The sequence below is a fragment of the Hetaerina americana genome, unplaced genomic scaffold (assembly GCF_022747635.1).
Source record: "Hetaerina americana unplaced genomic scaffold, ioHetAmer1.1.p SCAF_10, whole genome shotgun sequence".
NCBI classification, from domain to species: Eukaryota; Metazoa; Arthropoda; class Insecta; order Odonata; family Calopterygidae; genus Hetaerina; species Hetaerina americana.
The window spans coordinates 58,780,941-58,802,481 of NW_027286070.1; the positions used below are offsets into that span (position 1 = coordinate 58,780,941).

The 21,541-nt window shown below is 35.5% G+C and overlaps 1 protein-coding gene across 5 annotated transcripts in view; it reads right to left on the reverse strand.

Moving 5' to 3' along the window:
- Nucleotides 1–19,561, reverse strand: part of MRP (Multidrug-Resistance like Protein 1) — a 60,830-nt gene extending 41,269 nt beyond the window's left edge. For all 5 annotated transcript variants that reach the window (XM_071598726.1, XM_071598725.1, XM_071598724.1 and 2 more), the window contains exons 1-13: nt 19,481–19,561; nt 19,289–19,406; nt 18,946–19,122; nt 18,476–18,598; nt 18,258–18,395; nt 17,030–17,155; nt 16,752–16,945; nt 14,870–15,061; nt 12,930–13,104; nt 12,358–12,526; nt 11,656–11,807; nt 10,058–10,195; nt 6,587–6,733 (exon numbers count right to left, since the gene is read on the reverse strand). In XM_071598726.1, coding sequence (XP_071454827.1) covers nt 6,587–6,733; nt 10,058–10,195; nt 11,656–11,807; nt 12,358–12,526; nt 12,930–13,104; nt 14,870–15,061; nt 16,752–16,945; nt 17,030–17,155; nt 18,258–18,395; nt 18,476–18,598; nt 18,946–19,122; nt 19,289–19,366 — 1,809 coding nt within the window. In that variant the 5' untranslated portion in view covers nt 19,367–19,406; nt 19,481–19,561. The remainder of the gene's footprint in view (nt 1–6,586; nt 6,734–10,057; nt 10,196–11,655; nt 11,808–12,357; nt 12,527–12,929; nt 13,105–14,869; nt 15,062–16,751; nt 16,946–17,029; nt 17,156–18,257; nt 18,396–18,475; nt 18,599–18,945; nt 19,123–19,288; nt 19,407–19,480) is intronic.
- Between the last annotated feature and the right edge of the window lie 1,980 nt (nt 19,562–21,541).

Below are 21,541 nucleotides of genomic sequence, written 5' to 3' on the forward strand. Positions count from 1 at the left end.
CAACGTGCAAATACACATCACCTAATTAACAGGATCTTCCACAACCATTGAATAATTAAGAAACTAACGACAATTATAAAGACTACAAAAACATATCATAAAAAGGCTTTTTCCAAAAAAGAACTGTTACCACAGAATAAGAGATTTCTGGAAATAGAAAATTACTATTAGGAGAATTATTAAACTTTAAAAAAATATGCATTTTATGCAATAGTTAACAATTTTGATGAAACTCATTTTGATAATTTAAGGGAAAATTCAAAAAGTAATGAAGATTTTAAAAATCTGGACAATATTTCCCACAAAATTGGATGAATTTTATGATTCAATTCTACCCGTGCATGGCTGGATTTTATTTTGGTTGTGAAATAAAAATCTAATAAAATGAGGTACATAAAATGTTACATATAACTAACTACTCACTATATATACATGAAAAAATCTAAGTGATTAAACAAAAGGGGTTAAAAATCCATACCAAATTGTGCAAAACCGTTACGGATGTGAAAATGGGCAGTGTCATCCCTGGCAAAGGAAAGAGAAAATCTACAACAAATGAAGGCAAGAAAGGTCTGGCAGCCTCTTTGAATCAAAATTCATGCAGTCAAGTTGAAACCAAAGCTTATGAATGGTTGACTTCGAGGTTCTGATAAACTATAAAAATTAATGCATAATATATTCTGCAATCCTTGTAAACCCTGAACGAGTGAGTACTTGTGAATTGCAAAGGTCCCTGTTTTCGAACACACCCGAGTTATTGAGTGAATTAGCAAAAGTGCACGTACATCTGCTTTACAATTTTGTATTCATCTGAGTGATTGGTGGGTCACTGACATAGGAGGAATCCTTGTAAACCCTGAATGAGTGAGTCAGTGTGATTCACAAAGGTCTAACACACCCGAGTGATGGTGAACATGAACTTGGGCCTGTTCTTTTTGATTATTTCAATTGCTTTTCATTCCTGCATGAGTACAACGGGTCCCTGGCATAGGCGATATCCTGGCAAACCCTGACTGTGTGTGTGAATACGATTCACTAGAGTGACTGTTATTCCTCAACAAACCGTAGTGATTAAAGTGATTGTAAGTTTGCTTTTTTTAATTAATTTTGCTTCTTTTTTGTGTGTGATTGAGGTATACGTGGGTCACTGTTTCCCAAACACACCCAAGTGACCTAGTGTGTATTCCCTTGCTTGTAACTTTGTTTTTGCCTCCCCCTTTACAAACCTAGTGCCAGTCAAGTTTATGGTCTCAGCTATCTCGTTTTCTTTGCTTAATGACCTTAGGTACGTTAATTGTACATTTTCCCTGAAGATAGGGGTATTCATCCTTCTCTCTCCACTCCCCTGCCTATCAATCCTGGAGGCATGACCCTAGGGACCAATGACAGTTGAATCCCGGATTTCATAATGTTGTTTTATTCGAAGAGTTTGATATGAAGTATCATTGTGCGTCAATGTTAAAAAGATTGTTAGAGGGTAAACCGTTTATGGCTTCTGTGAAATGTGGATTAGCTAGAAGAATTGATTTTAAAGGTCTTGTAATTTTTGTTTCCAATTATGACAGTTTTACTGACGAGGCTCTCCGCAACCGCGTGAAATATGTGGAGGCGACGAGTCCGTACTGGTTTGCGGAGAAGGCCATACTACCGAAGGAGGAGCGGTTACCGGAAGTATGTACCGAGGAAGTTGAAGTCATTACGCTCTCGTCGCCATCCTCGGAAACGGCTCTTTCGTCGCCCACGAAAGTTTCCCAAAATTTGTAGTATTTATTCAGCTCCTGTGATAAGGTTACGTAATAACCTGTGTACATATTTGGAAGAAGATTTTGTGTTTTACAAGAAGGATGATCATTGGGACGATTATTATTATTTGTTGAATCCTAGTACTTACTTTGCCAAGGAAGCTTGGGGTTCAGTTAAGTCTCTAGTTACCGTAAGGTGATGATAAGTAGGGTAGATCTTTATGTGAAACAGTTATATTCAGAAATTAGACAATTTACTTTTAAGGGAGTTAAAGCACAAGAAATTGCTAAAGACTTTGGTGAAACTGGTGTAATGCCTTCCGATTTAAAAGGATGTACAGTTGATTCTGTTTTAGAACCATATAAACCAAAGTTTTCCCTGTATAGGGCTAGGCATACTGTTGATGATTTAAAGGCAGGCTCGGTGTTACCTCAGTTTAAGAGAAAGGAGGACGGTTCTTTACATGCAACTCTTTTGAATAGGCTTAATACAAAATTGACTTGGTTACCGGGATGCAAAAACACCGTTGATTCTTCAAATTTGGGTTTGCAAGGCTTTCAGGATTTACCTTATATATTGAAAGCAATGGGTTCAAATAGATCGTTACCTTTGTGTTATTACTCTTGTGAAGCTCCACCGACAGCTGATACGTTGAATCCCTTTACTGTACATGTGGTTACTATGAAAGTTCAAGTTAGAATGTTCTTAACATATGTAATGTCGGGTCGTGAAATAAATGATTATTTTTGATTGCAGACTCTGTTGTGTCATTTTTGTTGGGGCGTGAGGTTGGAAGATCAGGTATTCAGGGATGGATCCAAATCCGACTGTCGGCAACCTTCCCTGGGGAGACATTAGACGAAGAGGTAACGCTCGCTTGGTCCGGCTGCTCTCTCTCCCTGAGAATGTACTCCGGCTTCTATCTACAATCCCCAATTTTAACATGGAACGATTGGTGGGATTTATGCGTTCGGAACCTGGAGCTTGTATCAGGGCAGTTTCCCGTATATCATCGGTGCCGTGTGAGCGATGCTTTAATGATTGCACCTATTGCTCATTTCATGGTTTAGTTTTTTTTAAACTTCCAAAAGCACCTTAATGCAAGTGCTTGTGATTAACCTCATTTTCCTCATTCCTTGTTGAAAGGCAATGAAACAAATTTTGACAAACCTTTTGTCTAATGGTTTGTTATCAAGAATATTATGACTTTTCTTTGTCAAAAGAAGGAAGATTTGAACACTGAATATAACATATTGATGATTTTCAAGATGACCTAATTGGATACAGCATTAGGAAGTGTAGCATGTATGATGCAGGGACAGCTGACATCAACAAATCTCGAGATTGTTTATTTATAATAATGATGCAGGATACATGCAGTACATTTGCACTATACCATCAGAACATTAAATGATTCCATGCACAGGATCCTTTTACATTTTCTAATAGTGACATTTCTCTCTCACATTTCATAAAATTAATTTCCCTTGTAATGCAACTAGACTGCATTGAGATGACTGCATATTAGATTGCATAGGAAACCTTAATGCAACAAAAGAAGAATTGAGACTTCTTTTTTCAAATTATTTAAACATTATAGCCTATGAAATTTTCTGCCAATTAGGATGATAAACTAAGATGAAAGTTGATTGTAATTCTGGATTGTACGAACAATGTTGGACTGCAAGTATTAAAGGAGCTGGATGGTGTGTTTGATTGATATGGTTGTGGAACAGGATAGTGGAAGGTGTGGAAGACTAACACTTTGTGTATGCCCTATTTTAGTAGGATTCCAATTCTGTCACCTGGATACTCTGGATGAAGGAATATAATAAACTGTATTCACTGCTTTTGTAAAGCAAAGCATTATAATAGCAAATTTTAAAGGTTTCTACGAGAGAACACCTAAGCAATGATGATCCACTGGTGCATTACAAATTAGTATTATGCAATACAGGCTTTAGGTTGAAATGCCATTGATAAAAATTCAAGGAGGAGATTAATGATTATGGAATTCAAGGAATTATGCTCCGAGGTATATTATTTTGGAGGGAACAAATACAGTTTCTTCACAATTCACTGAGGTAAGGGATAAGTTTTAATCAAACCATAAGCAAGATTCTATTACATCTTCTTCAGTTTTCCACAAGGTGAAATGTTGTGCTGTCAAGATTTTCTAGACCAACTTTGCTCTTATCCTCAGGAAATCATTTTGTATTTGGGTCATGCTTTGCCCAGCTCATATACACTCATGCTTGGGTCTTGAGCCTCATGATTGGTTGGATTGATTCAGCTCCTATATTTATTTCTCCATGAGTCACAAATAGTGTCTGCAACAACTGGCTCAAGACATCTGACATTGAAGTTTACTACATTTTTTTAACTATATTTTGATGGCTTCTTGATCAATTCCAGAATCCTTTGCAGCAACACAGTAATTATACCTTGTCAAGAGGAAAGATTACACTCATGATTGAGACTGTGTTCCATGATCATTGATTTTTCTGTCTGTCAGTTGCAAAATCTGTACTTTTTAAAACAAGCCTTAGGCTTTGGCAGTTTAGCCAATTTCCCCAATTCATACATATGCACTTTACTGCATTTGCAGGAAAATTAATAAGCTCCGGAAATCTTCAACCAAGGTTATCTTTTACTTTCATAAGGTCTATAGCTATTTCTCAGGCAGTTGTTGAATTATCTGGATATTGTGCCTGCCTAGCAATCTTGTGATTTTACCTGAGGTCATCATCACATTTGGCTAGTAAGCTTTTGCGATCAGTTTTTCCCATCCAATTACAGTCCTTTCTGGACCAAAAAGAGCGTCTCCAGAATTCTTTCTCAGGTTCAATGGTGGTGGCCGATGATCAATTAATTCTAGGACTAATTTCACAATGGTAACATTCCACATTCTAAATAGGAAGTCTGTTCAAAAAATATCACAAATTTTGGATTTTTGCGGGTTATGTATATTAGATTTTTTCGTGGCATTATGTTGGTACTTATGTTTCTCACTTATGCCAAAAAGTTGGGCCATTTTGAGTATTCAGTTAATTGTTGACAGCTGTTTTGCTTGGACGTGTTTTGGCTTGTCTATGATTTTTTCCTGTTCGAAAAAATGGATCAAAGAATCTGAATCAAATTTTGGGTGAAAAATGAAATTAAGTGTATGGATGCATTCCGAATGTTTACTGTGGCATATGAAGACGCTACCTTGGACCCAAGCAACGTTTATGGATGGTACAAAATGTTCTCAGAGGGTCGAGAAGATGTGAATAACAAAGAGCGTGCCAAACGCCCGAGCACATCAACAGACGAAAACATTGATGAAGTGAAGAAAATAGTATTGGCAAATCGTCAAATCACCGTTAGAAAAGTTGCCGAGGATCTAAACATATCGATTGGCTCGTGACATTCGATGTTTACCAATAATATATACCATGACACGGGTGGCCGCGAAATTCGTACCAAAATTACTCAATTTTGACCAAAAACAGCAACGCATTAACATTGCTAATGACTCTGTCCGCAATGACCCAGATTTGCTCCAGAGGGTCATAACTGGTGACGAATCAAGGGTTTATGGTTATGACATGGAAACTAAAGCTCAATCATCCCATTGGAAGCTGCAGCACGAGCCAAGACCGAAAAAAGTGTCCGTCGAATGTGAAAGTTTTGCTTACAGCGTCTTTGATTGCGGGGGCATGATGCACAAGAGTTCTTGCCACAGGGGGGAACGGTAAATAAGGAATACTAGTACCAGCAAGTTATGCGCAATTTGCACAAAGGAATCTGCCACAAACGCCCAGATTTGTGGAAGAAAAAAATTGGACTTTGTACCATGACAACACCCCTGCTTAAGGAATGAGCAGACAATAAACCTTGTATAATTCCAGCTCATTATACCAATTCCGATGGAATAACTTCCGGTGATGTTTGAGATCAGTCAGAAGGCTTTAATCAGCTACTACTCTCATGTAAGCATGGTAATTGTACTAGGCTGAACACTAAGAAAAATTGGCAATTGTGGAACACAGCCTCAATCATGACCATGCAATATCTTTCAACAAGACATTTACTGCGTTACCCCAATAGATGCTGGAATTGATTGATCAAGGCCATAGAAATTCAGCCAGAAGAATGTAACAACTGTTATTATGGATATGTTCAGAGCCATGGAGAACCAATAAAGGAGAAACCAAAGCTCTAATTCATAAAGAATGCAAGAAATGAACATAGAATATTTATGTAATCAGGAGACTACTGACCCAAAAGGAATTTATTTAAATGTGACAAAACTTACTCAAATGCTCAGTTTCCTGAGAAAAAAACCAGACTTGACCTTAGAAATGATAGTGAAACATCTGATTTCATGGAAAACCAATAAAGACTTCACATGCAATGTACACCAAAAAAACCCAAAAATCCTTTACAAGCAGTAATAAGTTTAAAATACATTCAATCCATTAGTAATTCTACATGAATACATTATAACTATGGGATAAATATATGTTATGTCTTTATATATGCCTATACATGTATGTACATAAATTAATTTATCATTTAAGCCTACAAAATGAATTTTAATCTGCTTTGCAAGCAAGCATAAAAAGGAATATATATACAGATTATTTTAAAATAGCTACAAGGTATGCAAACAGTGAGATAAGTTAATCTAGGCATCAATATTTACAGTGTGAGAAGTACTGATAACTAGAGTGCAATTCTTTGGGTGCAAACAGCAACTGGAAAAGGAGGCACCAAACAAAATGCTGGTTACTACATTTCTGCATGCAAGCCAGGAATCACAGCAGTCAAACAGTCCAATCATCAAATAATCACTTACCTGAACCATGTTTGAAATCATCATTGGAAGCATTGACAGTGGGAATCGCAAGATATTGAACAGGGAGAGGGACACAAACGCAGTCTGAGAATCCAACACATTTTCTTCACTGACCAACACATAAGTGGCAAATGTGACAAGAGATACCTGGAGTGTGGTAGAAACAGACATTTCCAATTATTAAAACTTATTCACTAGTCTCCGTAACTTACCTGAACGATCATGACTATTAGCTGTGGAAGGATGCTAAGTGGCATGCGGATAGCATTGAACAAAGTGAGAGAGACAAATGCCTTTGAGGCATCCAGCACATGGCTTTCATCTATTAGTAAATAAGTCGTGAAAGTCACAATTGATACCTATAAAAATAAGGCAAAATAATTTAGCATAATAAAGCATAAAAAAAAGTCCTTAGTGCAGATTTAGGGAAAATAAAAAAAAAACTCTTGATCACTTCATGAAAATTAAAGAAATAAAAAATACATAATACAGACTGAAGTAAAACATACAATGCACCTTTCCAACAATTTTTAATTGGTACTAATAGTTTTGACTTATCAGGGTCATCATTGATGGGTCAAAACTAGTAGTACCAAATAACTTGAATCCATACATTTGAGATTTTAGTTGAATTCTGATTGTGCAGGCTGCCTTGTGCTGCAACTTTGTAACAGTAATGTGATATGATGTTGGAATTTCATGTACATGAGTGAAAGGCATCACAATGCATATCATTGATAATTCATCATCCAGCCGGTTGAGAAAATAAAGTATATTAATAAACTCAGTTATGCATCATACAAGAATAATCACCTAAAATGCAGCCAACAAAAGAGAAAGTGAATGCAAATCTGTCTTATTTCAAAATTAAAAATAATGATTTAGTCTTGAAATCAACGCATTACTTACTAATTTTGAAGTAACGGGGAAAACAAATGTCTCTAGACAGCTTTGTAGTACTAATTAATTAGGTACATATCACAAATAATTAACAATTTATTTCGATCCTCTTTTTGTTTTTGTAAACCAAATTCCAATTCCAGGTTACTTCATTTTGTGATAGAAGAAAAGGTGAACATGATTCACAGTACTAAACAATTTATACATATTTTTCTTTGAATAAACCTTGTACATAATTTCTTTTTTTTTGCATGGAATGCATCATCGTATTTTACATTAATTTATATGCAAAAAGTTGTTTCACTAAACAAGTGTTTTACTTCACAAGAAAGATTGCGGAATGGATTATCCTCGTACTATGAGATTCCACTGTATTAGCTGAGTTAGAATACCAAATTTAGATATCTGAACCAGAACTTATATAAACTCTAACTCTACCTTGGAAGAGATGTCTTTTTAAATAACTCTTAAGTTTCCGCATATAATATGCTTAATTTAAATTATTTTTGCCTATTATACAATACAAAATTCTTGGTAAAACAAAAAAACTATCAATCAACTTGGAAACTCAATGCTTATCTAGGTAATTTAAAGGAAATACATGTTGCCAGCATCTAGGAGATGAGCGCAAACAGACAGCAAAGGCTCAATTGACTCTTTCTCCATTGAGGAGACTTTCAATTAGAGGCATACATTTTAGAATGGACTCACTTGTGGAAGAGCATTGTATTAAAATAGTGATAACTACTATGGAAGAATTCGGTTACGCATTACATTTATATAATTACCAGAGGAAATTTCTCTTTCCCTCTGACTTCAGGATGTGCTTTGATATAAGTTTTGCTATTTATAAGAGGAACCATCCATTTACAAAAAGGAGATTGAAAACTTATTCCATAAGTACACTCCATATTACATAATTCATTAGTTTTTTTAATTACTTCATTAAAATTTAACGGTAAACATTGAAAACGTCTGAATAACTACAAATGGATTAGGTTATAACTAATGACTTTTAATTTTTTATAATCAACTCACTTAGCTCAATGAATAAGTAGCGAATACCAATGAACAAGTAATTATTTTACTGGAACAATATCCTATAAAGTCAAATAATGATCCTGATGCTTTGGTTTTTACACTAAAACCAAATAAAATATATAACCATGCACATGGTCTCTATTTTAAGGCAATTTTAGGTAAAGTCATTAAGCACCAAGAACAAATAATTTTCAAACCTTTTCTCTAGATTGGCAACTAATATGAAATCTGCTTAATTCTCAACAAGATAGTTTGTTACAATCAAACCCTAGCTAGGCACTACATATTAGGATTTATTATTGTATATTATGTGAAATCAATTGTGGGCCATATTGGTCTTCCCAACTGTTAGGTACTGCAGGTCCAATTTACACCGTATTATTATTATTAATAAATTATGCTATCTATCACATTACAGTGATCCCATGAATTTGGGTACACTGAACTTACTCTGTACTAATTTTTATATGGTCTGTACTGTTTCTTCCATATATCTCAATTCAGAAAATACATTAAAATTATTTTAATGAACCCGGATTAGAAATATTAATGTAGTCGTATATAGAGTCATTGATTTCAATAAGGTTTTACACTAACAATATGTACATGGTATGCATATATAAATATATACATTGAAGTAACAAACAGAATATGATAGAAGTTGGTGCATCATGTACCGAGGGGGGTGAGATTCAACATAAATCCTGGGTCCAAAAACATAAATTTGAGGAAATCAAATCTTACTCAGTCCTAGATGCTTCAGATGTTCATAGAGACAAGGACTAGAAAGGGCGAGAGGGTAAAGGGAGAGTCTACTGACCGTTCTGACTAAGCTGGCTTAGGTACTGTAAGAATGAAGCCTTAGCATGTAAAATCCTGGCATGAGGGCTAAAAGGACCTTTTTTGGAGATTAACCTCCTATATTAAGCTGGTCTGGGAGCCTTTCTTTCCAGAAGAACACCCAACACTGCTGTTTTGTCTTGGCCACTTGCTTTATTATAAGCAATTCATCTATTCAATCCCTACGTTCCAACTTGCTATCACATACTTGGAGTGTTTACTATGTGTTTTTCATTTCATTTTAACATAATAAGGGCTCAAGTTAATATATTTTCCCCCAGACCAGCTGATATTAACTGCATTGAATGAAGATGAAGACAATTTCCACAGTAAAAAATATGAAAATATAAGGATTATGCAAATTCAGTAAGTAAACTCAAGCATTTTATTTTAATTATAAACAATCAGAATTCCATTTAATGTATTCATACTCTTTAGGATGAAATTCAATAAAAAAGGACAGTAGAACCTAGAATATTTACCTTTACACAGATATATTCCTGAAAATACTTACTAAACAAAATCAATTGTAGAACAATACCTTAGTCTAGTATGTTGACCTAATATTCTTTCAACATGACGCACATACTAATAAAAAAACTGTCACTTGAGATATAAAAATAAAAGCTAGAAATACTAAATAAGTCTGTGAAAGAAATGAAATCAATAATTTGTGTTCTCACTACATACCAGGAATGGGGCACATGACCATATAAAAGCTGTCCCGGCATTAAGATATGCAGCTTGTCTCAAGGTGTGTATTTCCCTGTTTCGTATAGTAAGAATTTGCTGCTCAAAGGATGGCTCCCAAGCATATAACTTAAGGACCTGGAAGGCAAGGACACATTTGTAAAAAGAAAGAATAAACCTTGAAAATGTCACCACCTACATGAGAAAAATCTGATATAAACTCATGGCATGACATATGACATTTCGCAACATGGTATTGTCTCACATGAAGCACAGTTATTGGAGATTGAAGGTGCTTCCTTCGTTTTTAATTTTTTTAAACATGTTTGCTAAATCATACTCCAAGTAAACTTACTTGACAGTAATCATTGACCTTTTACTCAAGTATATTTTTAATAAATAGAAATTATTGGGTAAAAGTTCAAATCCACTAATAACTTACTCCATGTGTTAATGTAGGCATAGGATTAATAAATTATCATTGAAAAATACTTGCGAATCCATTTTCAAAATTATTCATCATTGTGGAAAATTCCTTTGGGCACAGAGTCAAAATGTTTGGCAACTAAAACCACAATATTCCAAATAAAAAAACCCTAAAGATAATGACAGCCTTGAAAATTAAGAAGATATCCACTTCTTACGAAAATCAATTTTTTCAATAATTTCAGGCTATAGGAACTTAGTTAGAAGCTTACGGATGTTAAAAAAAAGAAAATTTTCAAGGACCAGTGAAAGGGTCTAAGGCTAATTCCTTGCTTTCCCTACCCTAGAATATCTTCTCCGCACTTCTGGGCAATAGACATCTTGAAGATACTACAACACTATTACTTTAAAAATGAAGAACAGGCAGAAAGAAACATTAAAAGAGACACACAGGAATATCAAAAGAACAAAATGCTGACAACTGTGGAATTCTGAAGCTGATGCAGATGCATTTTACAAGGAGAGAAATTACTGAGAATAGGGAATGCATACAACCCATATACAAGTAAAAACAAATACAATAATAAATATTTACAGAAATTTTTTCTAGTTTTCCTGGTTGTACATATAAATAGACTACTTTATTTATGTAATACGGCACCATTTACTAGCATACATAACTTTTAACTTCTCATCATTTTAATGAGAGATGTGATAATCTAAAGCAAAGGTGCAACTGGCAGCCTTCTAGGACTGGACTCAACCTGTGATATCTGCCCACTTGCATGTGTGATGGGTCAGGTTAGTGCATTAAGTAGTTATAAACCCATTAACGACCTTGCAGACAATGGTGACCATTCTTGAGGTTTAGTCAGTGTCAGAAAATAAAATTGATAGCAACTTTAAAAATTGGCTTTCTTAAACTTAACTAGATACTTGTACTAAAATAAAACATTCTCCCTCATGTATTTTTGGAATGAAAAAATCCTACGTATATCTTGTTTGGATTACAATGCAATAAAGCTGAACAGAATAACACTGGGCATTTACACATTTGTACCACTATTTTTAAATACATAATCAGTAACTCCCAATGCCCAGGAATATTCCTCGAATGCAGAGTGAATTTATTAATATGTTGGGTGAGGAAATTTGAGTATTAATAATATTACCTTTATCCCACTGAGAACTTCATTCATAAGTTTCACTCTTTGATCTTTGTTTTTCATCTGCTTTATCTGTAGAGTTTTTACACGGCTGGCTATGAACCCATTAACAGGGATGAGTATTATCATAACAGCTAAACCAGCAAGAACTGAAGGACCTGCAATAAAATATTGAGATACACCAATCAATACTAAAATTCAGCAGAACTAAAAGTGAGATAAAAATTACTTTCATATCAATGGAATCAGTTTCCTGATATTACATAAAAAATGACAAAAGATAAGTTCGTTTCTTGAAATAAAATATTTTCTGCCTTCACCCATATAAAATTGGTCAAGCTAAAAAAACCAGTCTTAGATACTTATTCTATGACATCCTAATAATGTTTTATACATAAATGTATATACATACATGTACATATATGTACACTTACGTATGTATATATATACATATGGGTATATTCTCTAACCACTTGAGCTACCAAGGAAACGTGATTTACACTGAGACCTGTGGAATGCAAAATATTTTTTGAACCTTTTAACTCAAAATGTGTGCATTGGTCATAGGAGGGAAAGGAGCACAAGAATTTCAAATCAATGCACCAAAATTTAAAATTACACTTCAAATGCATCTTAACTTAACAATCTTATATTATCCTCATCTAAAACTTTCCACGAGTAGCTCCAGTGCATTCCTAATGGTCTTACCTAAAGTATTCCACAGGAAATATAATGCCAGAATGATTTGAAGGGGAGCAGACCAAATCATATTTAAGTACGTAGTTAAGTCCATGAAACGCTGGGCATCTACTGACATTAGATTCACTATTTCTCCAACAGTTGACTCCCTTCTGGCAGCATTGGACATCACCAAAGCCTAAGTGATAGATAATTAATGTAAAACACACTATCCAACACTTGAAACCCAAACAGTGGTGATCATAATTATTCACTTCCATGAGTATTGATTTAACAGAAAATACCCAACGTTGTACAATTGATTAATAAGTGTTTTACTATCTACATACTAAAAAGTGAAATGGTATTCATTGTGACAGTACTTTTATTAATAATGCCCAAAATCAGCAAGTGTTTGCTGCTAGAATTTCTCCCGACATGTCACATATACATATACATAAGTATCAATTTTTCAATAAATGGAAATAGCAAAAAAAGTTCATAAACAGTGCACATATACATTATAAAACTGTCAAAAAATATATTTTTTTGAGACATCATTGTTTAAAAACAAAAACATATTTTTTTAAAATTTTTCTGACCTTCCTGTATATTGCAGCAATCAAAGCAGTCCTGATCCTCATGCCTACTAGGAACATTCTATGAAAATACTGAGCCAAAACTACAGTCTGGATAATGGATGTAAGAAACATTAAAGCTGCAAATAAGTATCCTTTCCACATTGATTCTTCTCCCTGAACAAATTCTATCAAAGCTCTGAAAAGAAAAATAAGTCATCTTAAATGCTGATTTTCTAGTGAAAGAACATTTTTCACCCACTATTAAGGTAATTTAAAAAAAATAACTTCTGTCTGTATAACCAACTATTTTGATTAAATCATACTGTAAAAATTGTTAATCAAATGTGCAAGCATGTCTTGATGATCATATTCATAAAAAACTTCAGGGCACACATAGTATACTACCTTGATCAAAAAGTTCCCGGAATAACCACCGTGTGGCGCTCCCATCGTTCCGATTTGAGTTCTGTTTTTTTTGTTAAATTGGTACATCTGTTGTTGATATTCCCTTTAAATCTTAGTGTCATAACTTGACATTTGCAAAAGTTACGTAGCCAAGAGTACATCTATCTCTGTGTGTGTTGGCGATTTTTTACAATTGCAGAAATGGATTTAAATTTGCAACAACGAACTTGTATTAAATTTTGCGTAAAAAATGGATTTAGTGGCGCACGGACGTTGGAAATGTTGGAAAAGTGTTTCGGCAACGATTCTCTAAAAAAAACGGTCGTTTACCAGTGGCACGAGCGGTTCAGAAGTGGTCGTGAGTCAATCGAAGATGATGAACGCAGTGGCAGACCATCGACATCGAAAGTCGGTGAAAAAATTGATAAAGTAAAAGAAATGTTGGTCAATAACCGCAAATTAACCATCAGAGAAATAGCGGAGGACTTGAACATTGCCTATGGATCCGCCCAAGACATTGTGGTTAATGATTTGGGTTTCCGTCGTGTAGCAGCAAAGTTGGTGCCAAAAGACCTCAATTTCATGCAAAAAAGAGACCGTGTTGACGTCGCAAAAGACATGATTTGCGAGGCTGAATCCGATCCCACATTCATCAAAAGGATCATTACTGGAGACGAGACGTGGGTTTATGAGTACGACACGCAATCCAGACATCAGGCAAGTGAATGGCGTTCACCAAATGAGCCGAGACCAAAAAAACCACGTCGTTTTCAGTCAAAAAAGAAGGCAATGCTGACGGTTTTCATGGATTACAACGGTGTAGTGCATCATGAATTTTTGCCAGAAGGCCAGACAGTAAACAAAGAGTATTATTTGGGCGTTATGAGACGTTTGCGTGAAGCAATTCGCCGAAAGAGACCAGAAATGTGGGCAGAAAACTCGTGGATTTTGCACCATGATAACGCACCGTCGCACAGTGCTATCATTATTCGTAATTTTTTGACGAAAAATGCAACAAATACCATCCAACAGCCACCGAATTCACCTGATTTGGCTCCCTGTGACTTCTTTCTGTTCAATCGAGTTAAAAAACCATTACGGGGAACGCGTTTTAGCAGCCGAGAGGAAGTAATGGAAAAATCGCAGGAAGCACTGATGGACATACCGAAAACCGAATATAAAAAATGTTTCGAGGATTGGATCAAGCGCTGGCATAAGTGTGTTGCAGTCGATGGGGATTACTTTGAAGGGGACAATATAGATTTAGATGAATAAACTTGTATTTTTAATTTTCTGAATAAATTCCGGGAAATTTTTGATCAAGGTAGTATTTGCATATCCTAGGTAGTTTTGATTCATACAATATCGACACTGAAAATATTTTAGAAGATATTTCGGTATATCTGAATACTTTTCCTACAAGATACAGTAGTAACTAAACCTTCCTGAATTTATATTTTAGCCACAGACTGTATTTAATATGTGCATACTAGATTTTAATACTTCATTACTTGCACTGACAATGATTTGAAGGCTTTACTGAAATCACTACTCACCTTAAAAGTTGTGGATTAACAAAAGTTAACAAATCATTTACTATTTTTAAGCATGAACCAAAGAAAAATGTTGGTCCAAATGCCTTGAAAATTGCAGGAAGAATTGAGGCCTGTTGCTTCTTTTTAAGCTTAGGCGACTCAAAATCAACACTGGCTGATGTTTTCTTGAATGATGCCTTAGACACTGTGGTTCTGCAAAAAAAAATGCCCGTAATTAACACACTGAACAAGTAAAGAATTGATAAATTATTGATGAAATATAGCGGTACTCTGCCTTTATCATTTAAAGTGGATTTCATTTCAATATTTAATGCCTACTTCAAATCAGGAGTTGAAGAGCAAATTTTCACCATAGTGGAGAATGAAAAAAGAATAGGAGATTTCACATTTGGAATATTTTAAAATGTACGAGGGTCATCCGGAAAGTAGTACCCGTTCGTGAAATAAAGACACAAAAGTAAATATTAACAAACATAAAAAATTTTATTTGAAAGAGGATACTTTAAACTACTTCTCAACATAATCTCCAAGCAAATTAAGGCATTTGTCATAACGTGTGACAAGTTTCTGTATTCCTGCTGCATAGTCCTTCGCCGCCAGCTCATTGAGATACGCGAGGGACCCATCTTGCACAAATTTTTGCATAATGCAGATGGTGTTTAACAATTTCATGAACAATTGTTCGAGAAACATTGGGAAAATGCTCACAGATGTCATCAATTGTGACGCGCCGATCGTTCCTCACGAATTCGTCAACTGAGCTCACCAGTTGGTCTGTAATGACAGACGGTCTCCCCGAACGCTCATCGTCGTGTGTGTTCCCCCTCCCCATGTTGAAGTTGCGACACCACCGCCGAACAGACGACTCGTCCATTACATTGTCTCCATACACCTCCTTTAATTGGCGATGAATATCACATGGGCGAACGTTTCTTGCATTGAGGAATTTAATCACTGCCCTCACTTCACAACTGGCGGCGTTCTCAATTTTTTTAAACATTGTAAACAATCACAGAAACAACACAGGCAATGCTAGCGTCACGCAACTTGGCTCAGAGAAGGCAGACAAGCCACTGAAGCTATCTGACCTCGTCCAGCGGCTACTCGCGTCGTCAGCACTTCATGCGGCACGAACGGGTACTACTTTCCGGATGACCCTCGTAACTTACTACATCACATCATGAATACAGATAATACCCTACCATTTAAATGGCAGCCTCTCAGTGATGAGTAATCTCTGTATTCGGATAACAGGCCCAAACTACAAAGATTGCCACGCAATGAAGTTCAACTTTAAAGATACCAGTCTGATTTTGTCCAATTAACTATTTAGATAGAGTACACGGTTTTAAGTATGTGGTTATCAGAAGTATCATGCATAAATTGAAACATCCAATTCTTGAAAACAAGTATTGATTAATTATAAGCTGACTTTTTACCTAACATAAGAGATTGCTGTGCTAAGAAGGCATAATTTATTTAATTAATGCCGACAGTTCATCTTTAACATGCATAAATTTGTGCATGACACCATGTGACCATATGATGTTTTAAATTAGGACAGAACTCTTCACTTTTTCACATTCATGGGGAAAAAGTGCATTCATGTGCACACAACTCCAGTCATTGATTAATATTAAACCCCCAACTGTTAATGTGTGGAACTAACATGCTGGAATTGCAAGATTAACGGATCCACTTGATAGATGTTTTAGATAACTCTTTTTAATGGCATAATTCATACATGCCAAATGGTTGCATGCATCAATCAAATTTTTTTACTTCAAATATCAAATATATGTTTGTTTCCAATACAGCTAATGTGAATTAATTACTTCCTCAGCAAGAGTATCAAATTAATAAATGAACTAGTCCTACTTACTGCGTTGTTTTCTTCAAACTGCTTTCCCAATGTTTTAGGAAATGTGGCACCACTTCTTTGGCCATATCTTCAGCATTCATACTCCAAAGATCATTCGTTTCAAGAGGTTTGCGAAAACCTTTCCATGAGAGTGAATCATACCAGGAAAAGAGTATTCGAGACAAAAATGAAGCTGCTTTCTCTGGACAAGGATTCTAATAGAAATAATGAGCATAATTACAGTGATTTTAAAATTTCAGATACAAAATAAATAATGTGTAATATTTCAATAGACAAACCTTTTCAGGAGGATAGTGTAGAAAATTTGGGGGTGCATCAGCAAAGCAGTTAAGAAACAGCATTGCAACTAACAGGGGGTAATATATCATGAATAACACAAATGAAAATGATGATGCATATGATTCCTGAAAAGAATAAAAAAAGTCACATTAAAATTTCAACTGCTCAACTTGCAGGGCAAAATAAAATATATTAACATTTTGCATTTTTATGTATCCAATCACTACTCGTTTTCGCTTTCAATGCCACTACAGTCACAGGAAACCAATCGAATCAGAAAACTACAAGTGTATTTAAGTAATTGCCAGTTATTTTGTAGGAAATTCTCTTTCACCTGATATCTTACACTTATGCGATACGTCGCAGAAAACTTTTCACACCACGAGATAATCATAGTTTGGTCCTCAACAAATTTCCACATTACTAAGGTACAAACACACTTTTGAACTACAAATATAAGCGCCACTAACTTTCTCAACTGAATAGCAATATTTTTATCCCATAAAAAAATTATAAAATACATAAGTTATAATCATTCAATAATCAAGGATGTATAGGATGAAAAAATGAAGGATTCTAACGAGTTCAAACATGATTGACCCGAATTTTGCCTTACATGGCTAGCATATGACTAGTACTGAAGACATGATAACATTTCCATTATCCCACAATAATATTTTGGTGGTTTTATAATGTGGAACTCTCATTATATATAACAGAAAGGCCTCACCAAATTTTGAAGTATACACAGAAAATTTCCAGCAACTCTATACCTAATAATGTGAATTTCGCTTTAAGTACCTACACTCCTCGAGGTACTAGAAAGTAATATTCACACTTCTTCTCGCTTAATGCACCATAATCATGTCATAAATGAATTTAAGGGTTCGCATTCATTCGCATACAATAAGTGAGAATGATAGAAATAATCAAAATTATAAGTCTCTCCCAACACCACAATCAAATTCTGCAGAGATAATTACAGAAAACTAATTTTGTGCCCTGGAAATATTCCTATGTCATTGAAACACGAGTGAACATGGTTCATTGAAACATGAATCAAACTCATTAATCATATCATATAAATAATTACTTAAGAGCATGATTGATAAGCATTACGATCCTTCTATTCAGTAAAGGAGCATGGACAAGTAAGCAGACTTTGCCGTGGTATATACCAAGTGAACTTGAGAATAATACGTGTATTAATAGTCGTATAAAACTCACATCATAGGTTGCATCCATGATTTGTGTCCGATACTGAACTGCTTCACACAAGCAGAAAAGCAGCCAAAATAAGAAGAGCAATCCAGAAGAACGTAGACCTTTCTTGAGGTTAAAGAGTAATAACACACCAGCATAGGCCTGAAATAGTAATCAATATGGTAGCCAACCATTCAGCACAATATTAAGGGTAAACAAGACTAATAATCGTCATTTCATACAAATGATATCATCCTGAGAACGGGAGCCAAGTAGTCGACAGGATACACCTCTATTGAACTGCTGGCATTGATGGAGTGTGACCAGTCGACTATTGTTACAGTTATTAAGACAGCTTTGATGAACTGCAACAAATTTTATATAACTTCAATTCAATAACACAGTAAAATTCCATCATTTATAAAATATTTTTAGAGCGGATATATTATTTCCAAGACGCAACTACAGAGGTAAAAAATATATTGTAAATTGAGGGAAAATGAATAGTAAAAAACGAGACCGTGCTTAATTCTTAAAATAAAATTTCTTACACGGAGAAAAGGTACCGAAGCTGTTGATACTAATAATCCCATTAAAAAGTCACAATATATAACCAACCCCAAAGTGAAAATTAATTTAGCTGTTGAACTCATAGTCAGTAGAGTAATATCACTCACACAATTTTATACTTAATTGGAAGAAATATACTTACAAATTTTGATAAATTTAATATCGTCCAGGGTATATTTTTATTTTTGCTTTTCAATATATAGTAAAATTCTAGAGGTGAAAAGACCCACAAAAAAATGCAGGGAATCCAAACCAATAGAGTTTTCTTGAAACATGGAGTAAACTCGGGATAATCAGTGTACCATGTAACGTTCAAGTCCTGCAAATAAAGATTTGTTACAGCGAATATATTTTAGGAAAAATTCAAAACCATACTGCAATTTCGGCATAGGCCTAATTTTTCAAATAATGGGCAGAGGCCACCGCATTATTTTAAACAAATGGGAAAGCACATATAATTACTGAAAACTACGAGAAAAACGTACCCAAAACGGGGATCCACAGAGCTTGTCTAAATTTCCAGGTTCATAAGGGAGACTACTATTAACAGTCGAGTTTTCCATTTTTCAGGTAGTTATTCACGCCGCCCACTTCGAAAATTATCTGAAAATATTTTCAGTAATATAATTTAATTATTGTTTCAATCACGGTAACTGAGCTTCATTGAAAACACCTACTTTAAACTTAAGATCCATTCACTGTTTACAAATTAAGTACAAATCCCTGCCGCAACTACCACTAAGCCGACCACACTCGCACGGGCTACCTCAGCTGAACTGCTCGATTGTGATACCGCATTACGTTAGTCAATTCATGAGACTAGCCAGCTAGCAGACGAAGTAATTAGACTCATGGCTTGTTGGATACTAGTATTTAACGTTCGGAATATCTTCCGTTTATCCTTTAATATTAAACTATACAAGGGTAAGCGAAATTAATCTGGAACTGCTACCGAGAAACAGTTTTATTTGACAAAACTGGAAATATAAGATCGTCGAATAAAGCTTTCAAAATTGTTGATTAACAGTTCAAACGATTGAAATGACACATTTCAGAGTCTAGTTATTATTCTGGATGCCTAACGTCCAGTAGATTATCCTGCGAGAAATTAAGCATTTATTTTCTTTAGAGGGATTCAATACAGGCGATTTTTAATAGAAAGGAAGAAGAATTTGATGATAATGTGAAAAAAATAAATATCAAAGAAAAATATCGTAGTCAAGTACATAAGCTATTACATTTAAGGTCATACGGTATACAATTTCATATACATCTTATATTATTTATACATATAACATTTTAATACATATACATATATACGCGCGATAACTCTCCTTTCAACGGAGCCTCTTACATAAAGCACTCGGAAGTGCCCCAAGGACGGCGACTGATGGTGAGCGCGGCTCGAGGGGAAATGAGATGAATCCTCAACCGATCTCACACAACGGACCATGTTGAAATGCTGAATTTTCGCGACTCACGATGCGTCTACTCTTTCTGACCAATAGCGTGACGTCACGGAAACCCGAATAAATGCAAATGAGTATTAATATTTGCCACTAGGGCAAATTTTATAATGATATTAGAACCTTGAAAAATATGTCCATGAGTTGCGAGAATATTCGGGGGTCCATAATATTCCTTCTCTCGGTTCTGCTGCCTATCCTATTGGCTCCTTAACTTTCTAATGGAGTAGATTTTATCTGTTTCCCCTTTGCCATCAATTCTCTATTTCCTTGAAGCCTCCATAGATGAAATTATAAACAAAAAACTTCCTGGCCAAAGCTTCAAAGAATGTATAATGAATGCTACTCTATCGATCGAATGTTGCAATCATTGTGGACAATTATTATGGAATGTTGTGCTTCACGCTACAAGAACGCTGCAAGTAATGTTTTGCGTTACCTTACGGTGAAATGGTTCCTCCGAATTTCCTCTTGGCCACACGCCTGTGGACGTCCTCGGGACGCAAGAACAACCTGAGGCGCAAGATGTCGCTTGTCTGTTTTTAGGGCGCCGCCGACTGTTGATGTATGCATTACCCATGCCTAGTGCAACAAAACTCTGCCCTTGAAACGAAGACCATTTCCGTAAAGTATACCGAGTTCTCGTAATCTGAATAAGCGAGTCATTATGGATTCCGCCACTAAAGGCGGCAAAGTGGTTTACGGATTGAAATTTTATTGTTTTCGTACACATTTTGTACATATTAAAGGAGAAAAATGTCCATTGAATATACCAGTTTGCTACGCATGCTACTCTTGGCACTTAAACACAGTCGCACGCGATATTTTTTGGCAAAAATGTTTACCAGCTCTCCCCTATTTGATTCTCCACGACCAGTTTTATAGTTTCTCCAACCTACTCTTCTTCTCCTCTCCTTACTACGTACTCCTTGAATCACGCGACTTAAGGCACTCATCGGAATTCCAGTAAAACGTACAAAGAGACGTCAGGACTAAGCATTATAGATGATTTCTTCTCGATTTTGCGCTCACAAGGAACGTGGGAAAGCACAAGTTTGGTGCGCCATTGATTTTTTCGGCGCAAAAATGGATGATAGTATCGTAATGTGTGCTCCGAGCACTCATATGTCCCCGTATGATCCAGTGCGACCGATCTACCTCAAAGGGCCATCCAAATGGATGGAACGCGAAGGAACTGCCTTACCCTACTCCAGCCTCGGACAGATTCCATTTACGTACGTGACGTACATGATTTCCTATTTAGGCCTCTTT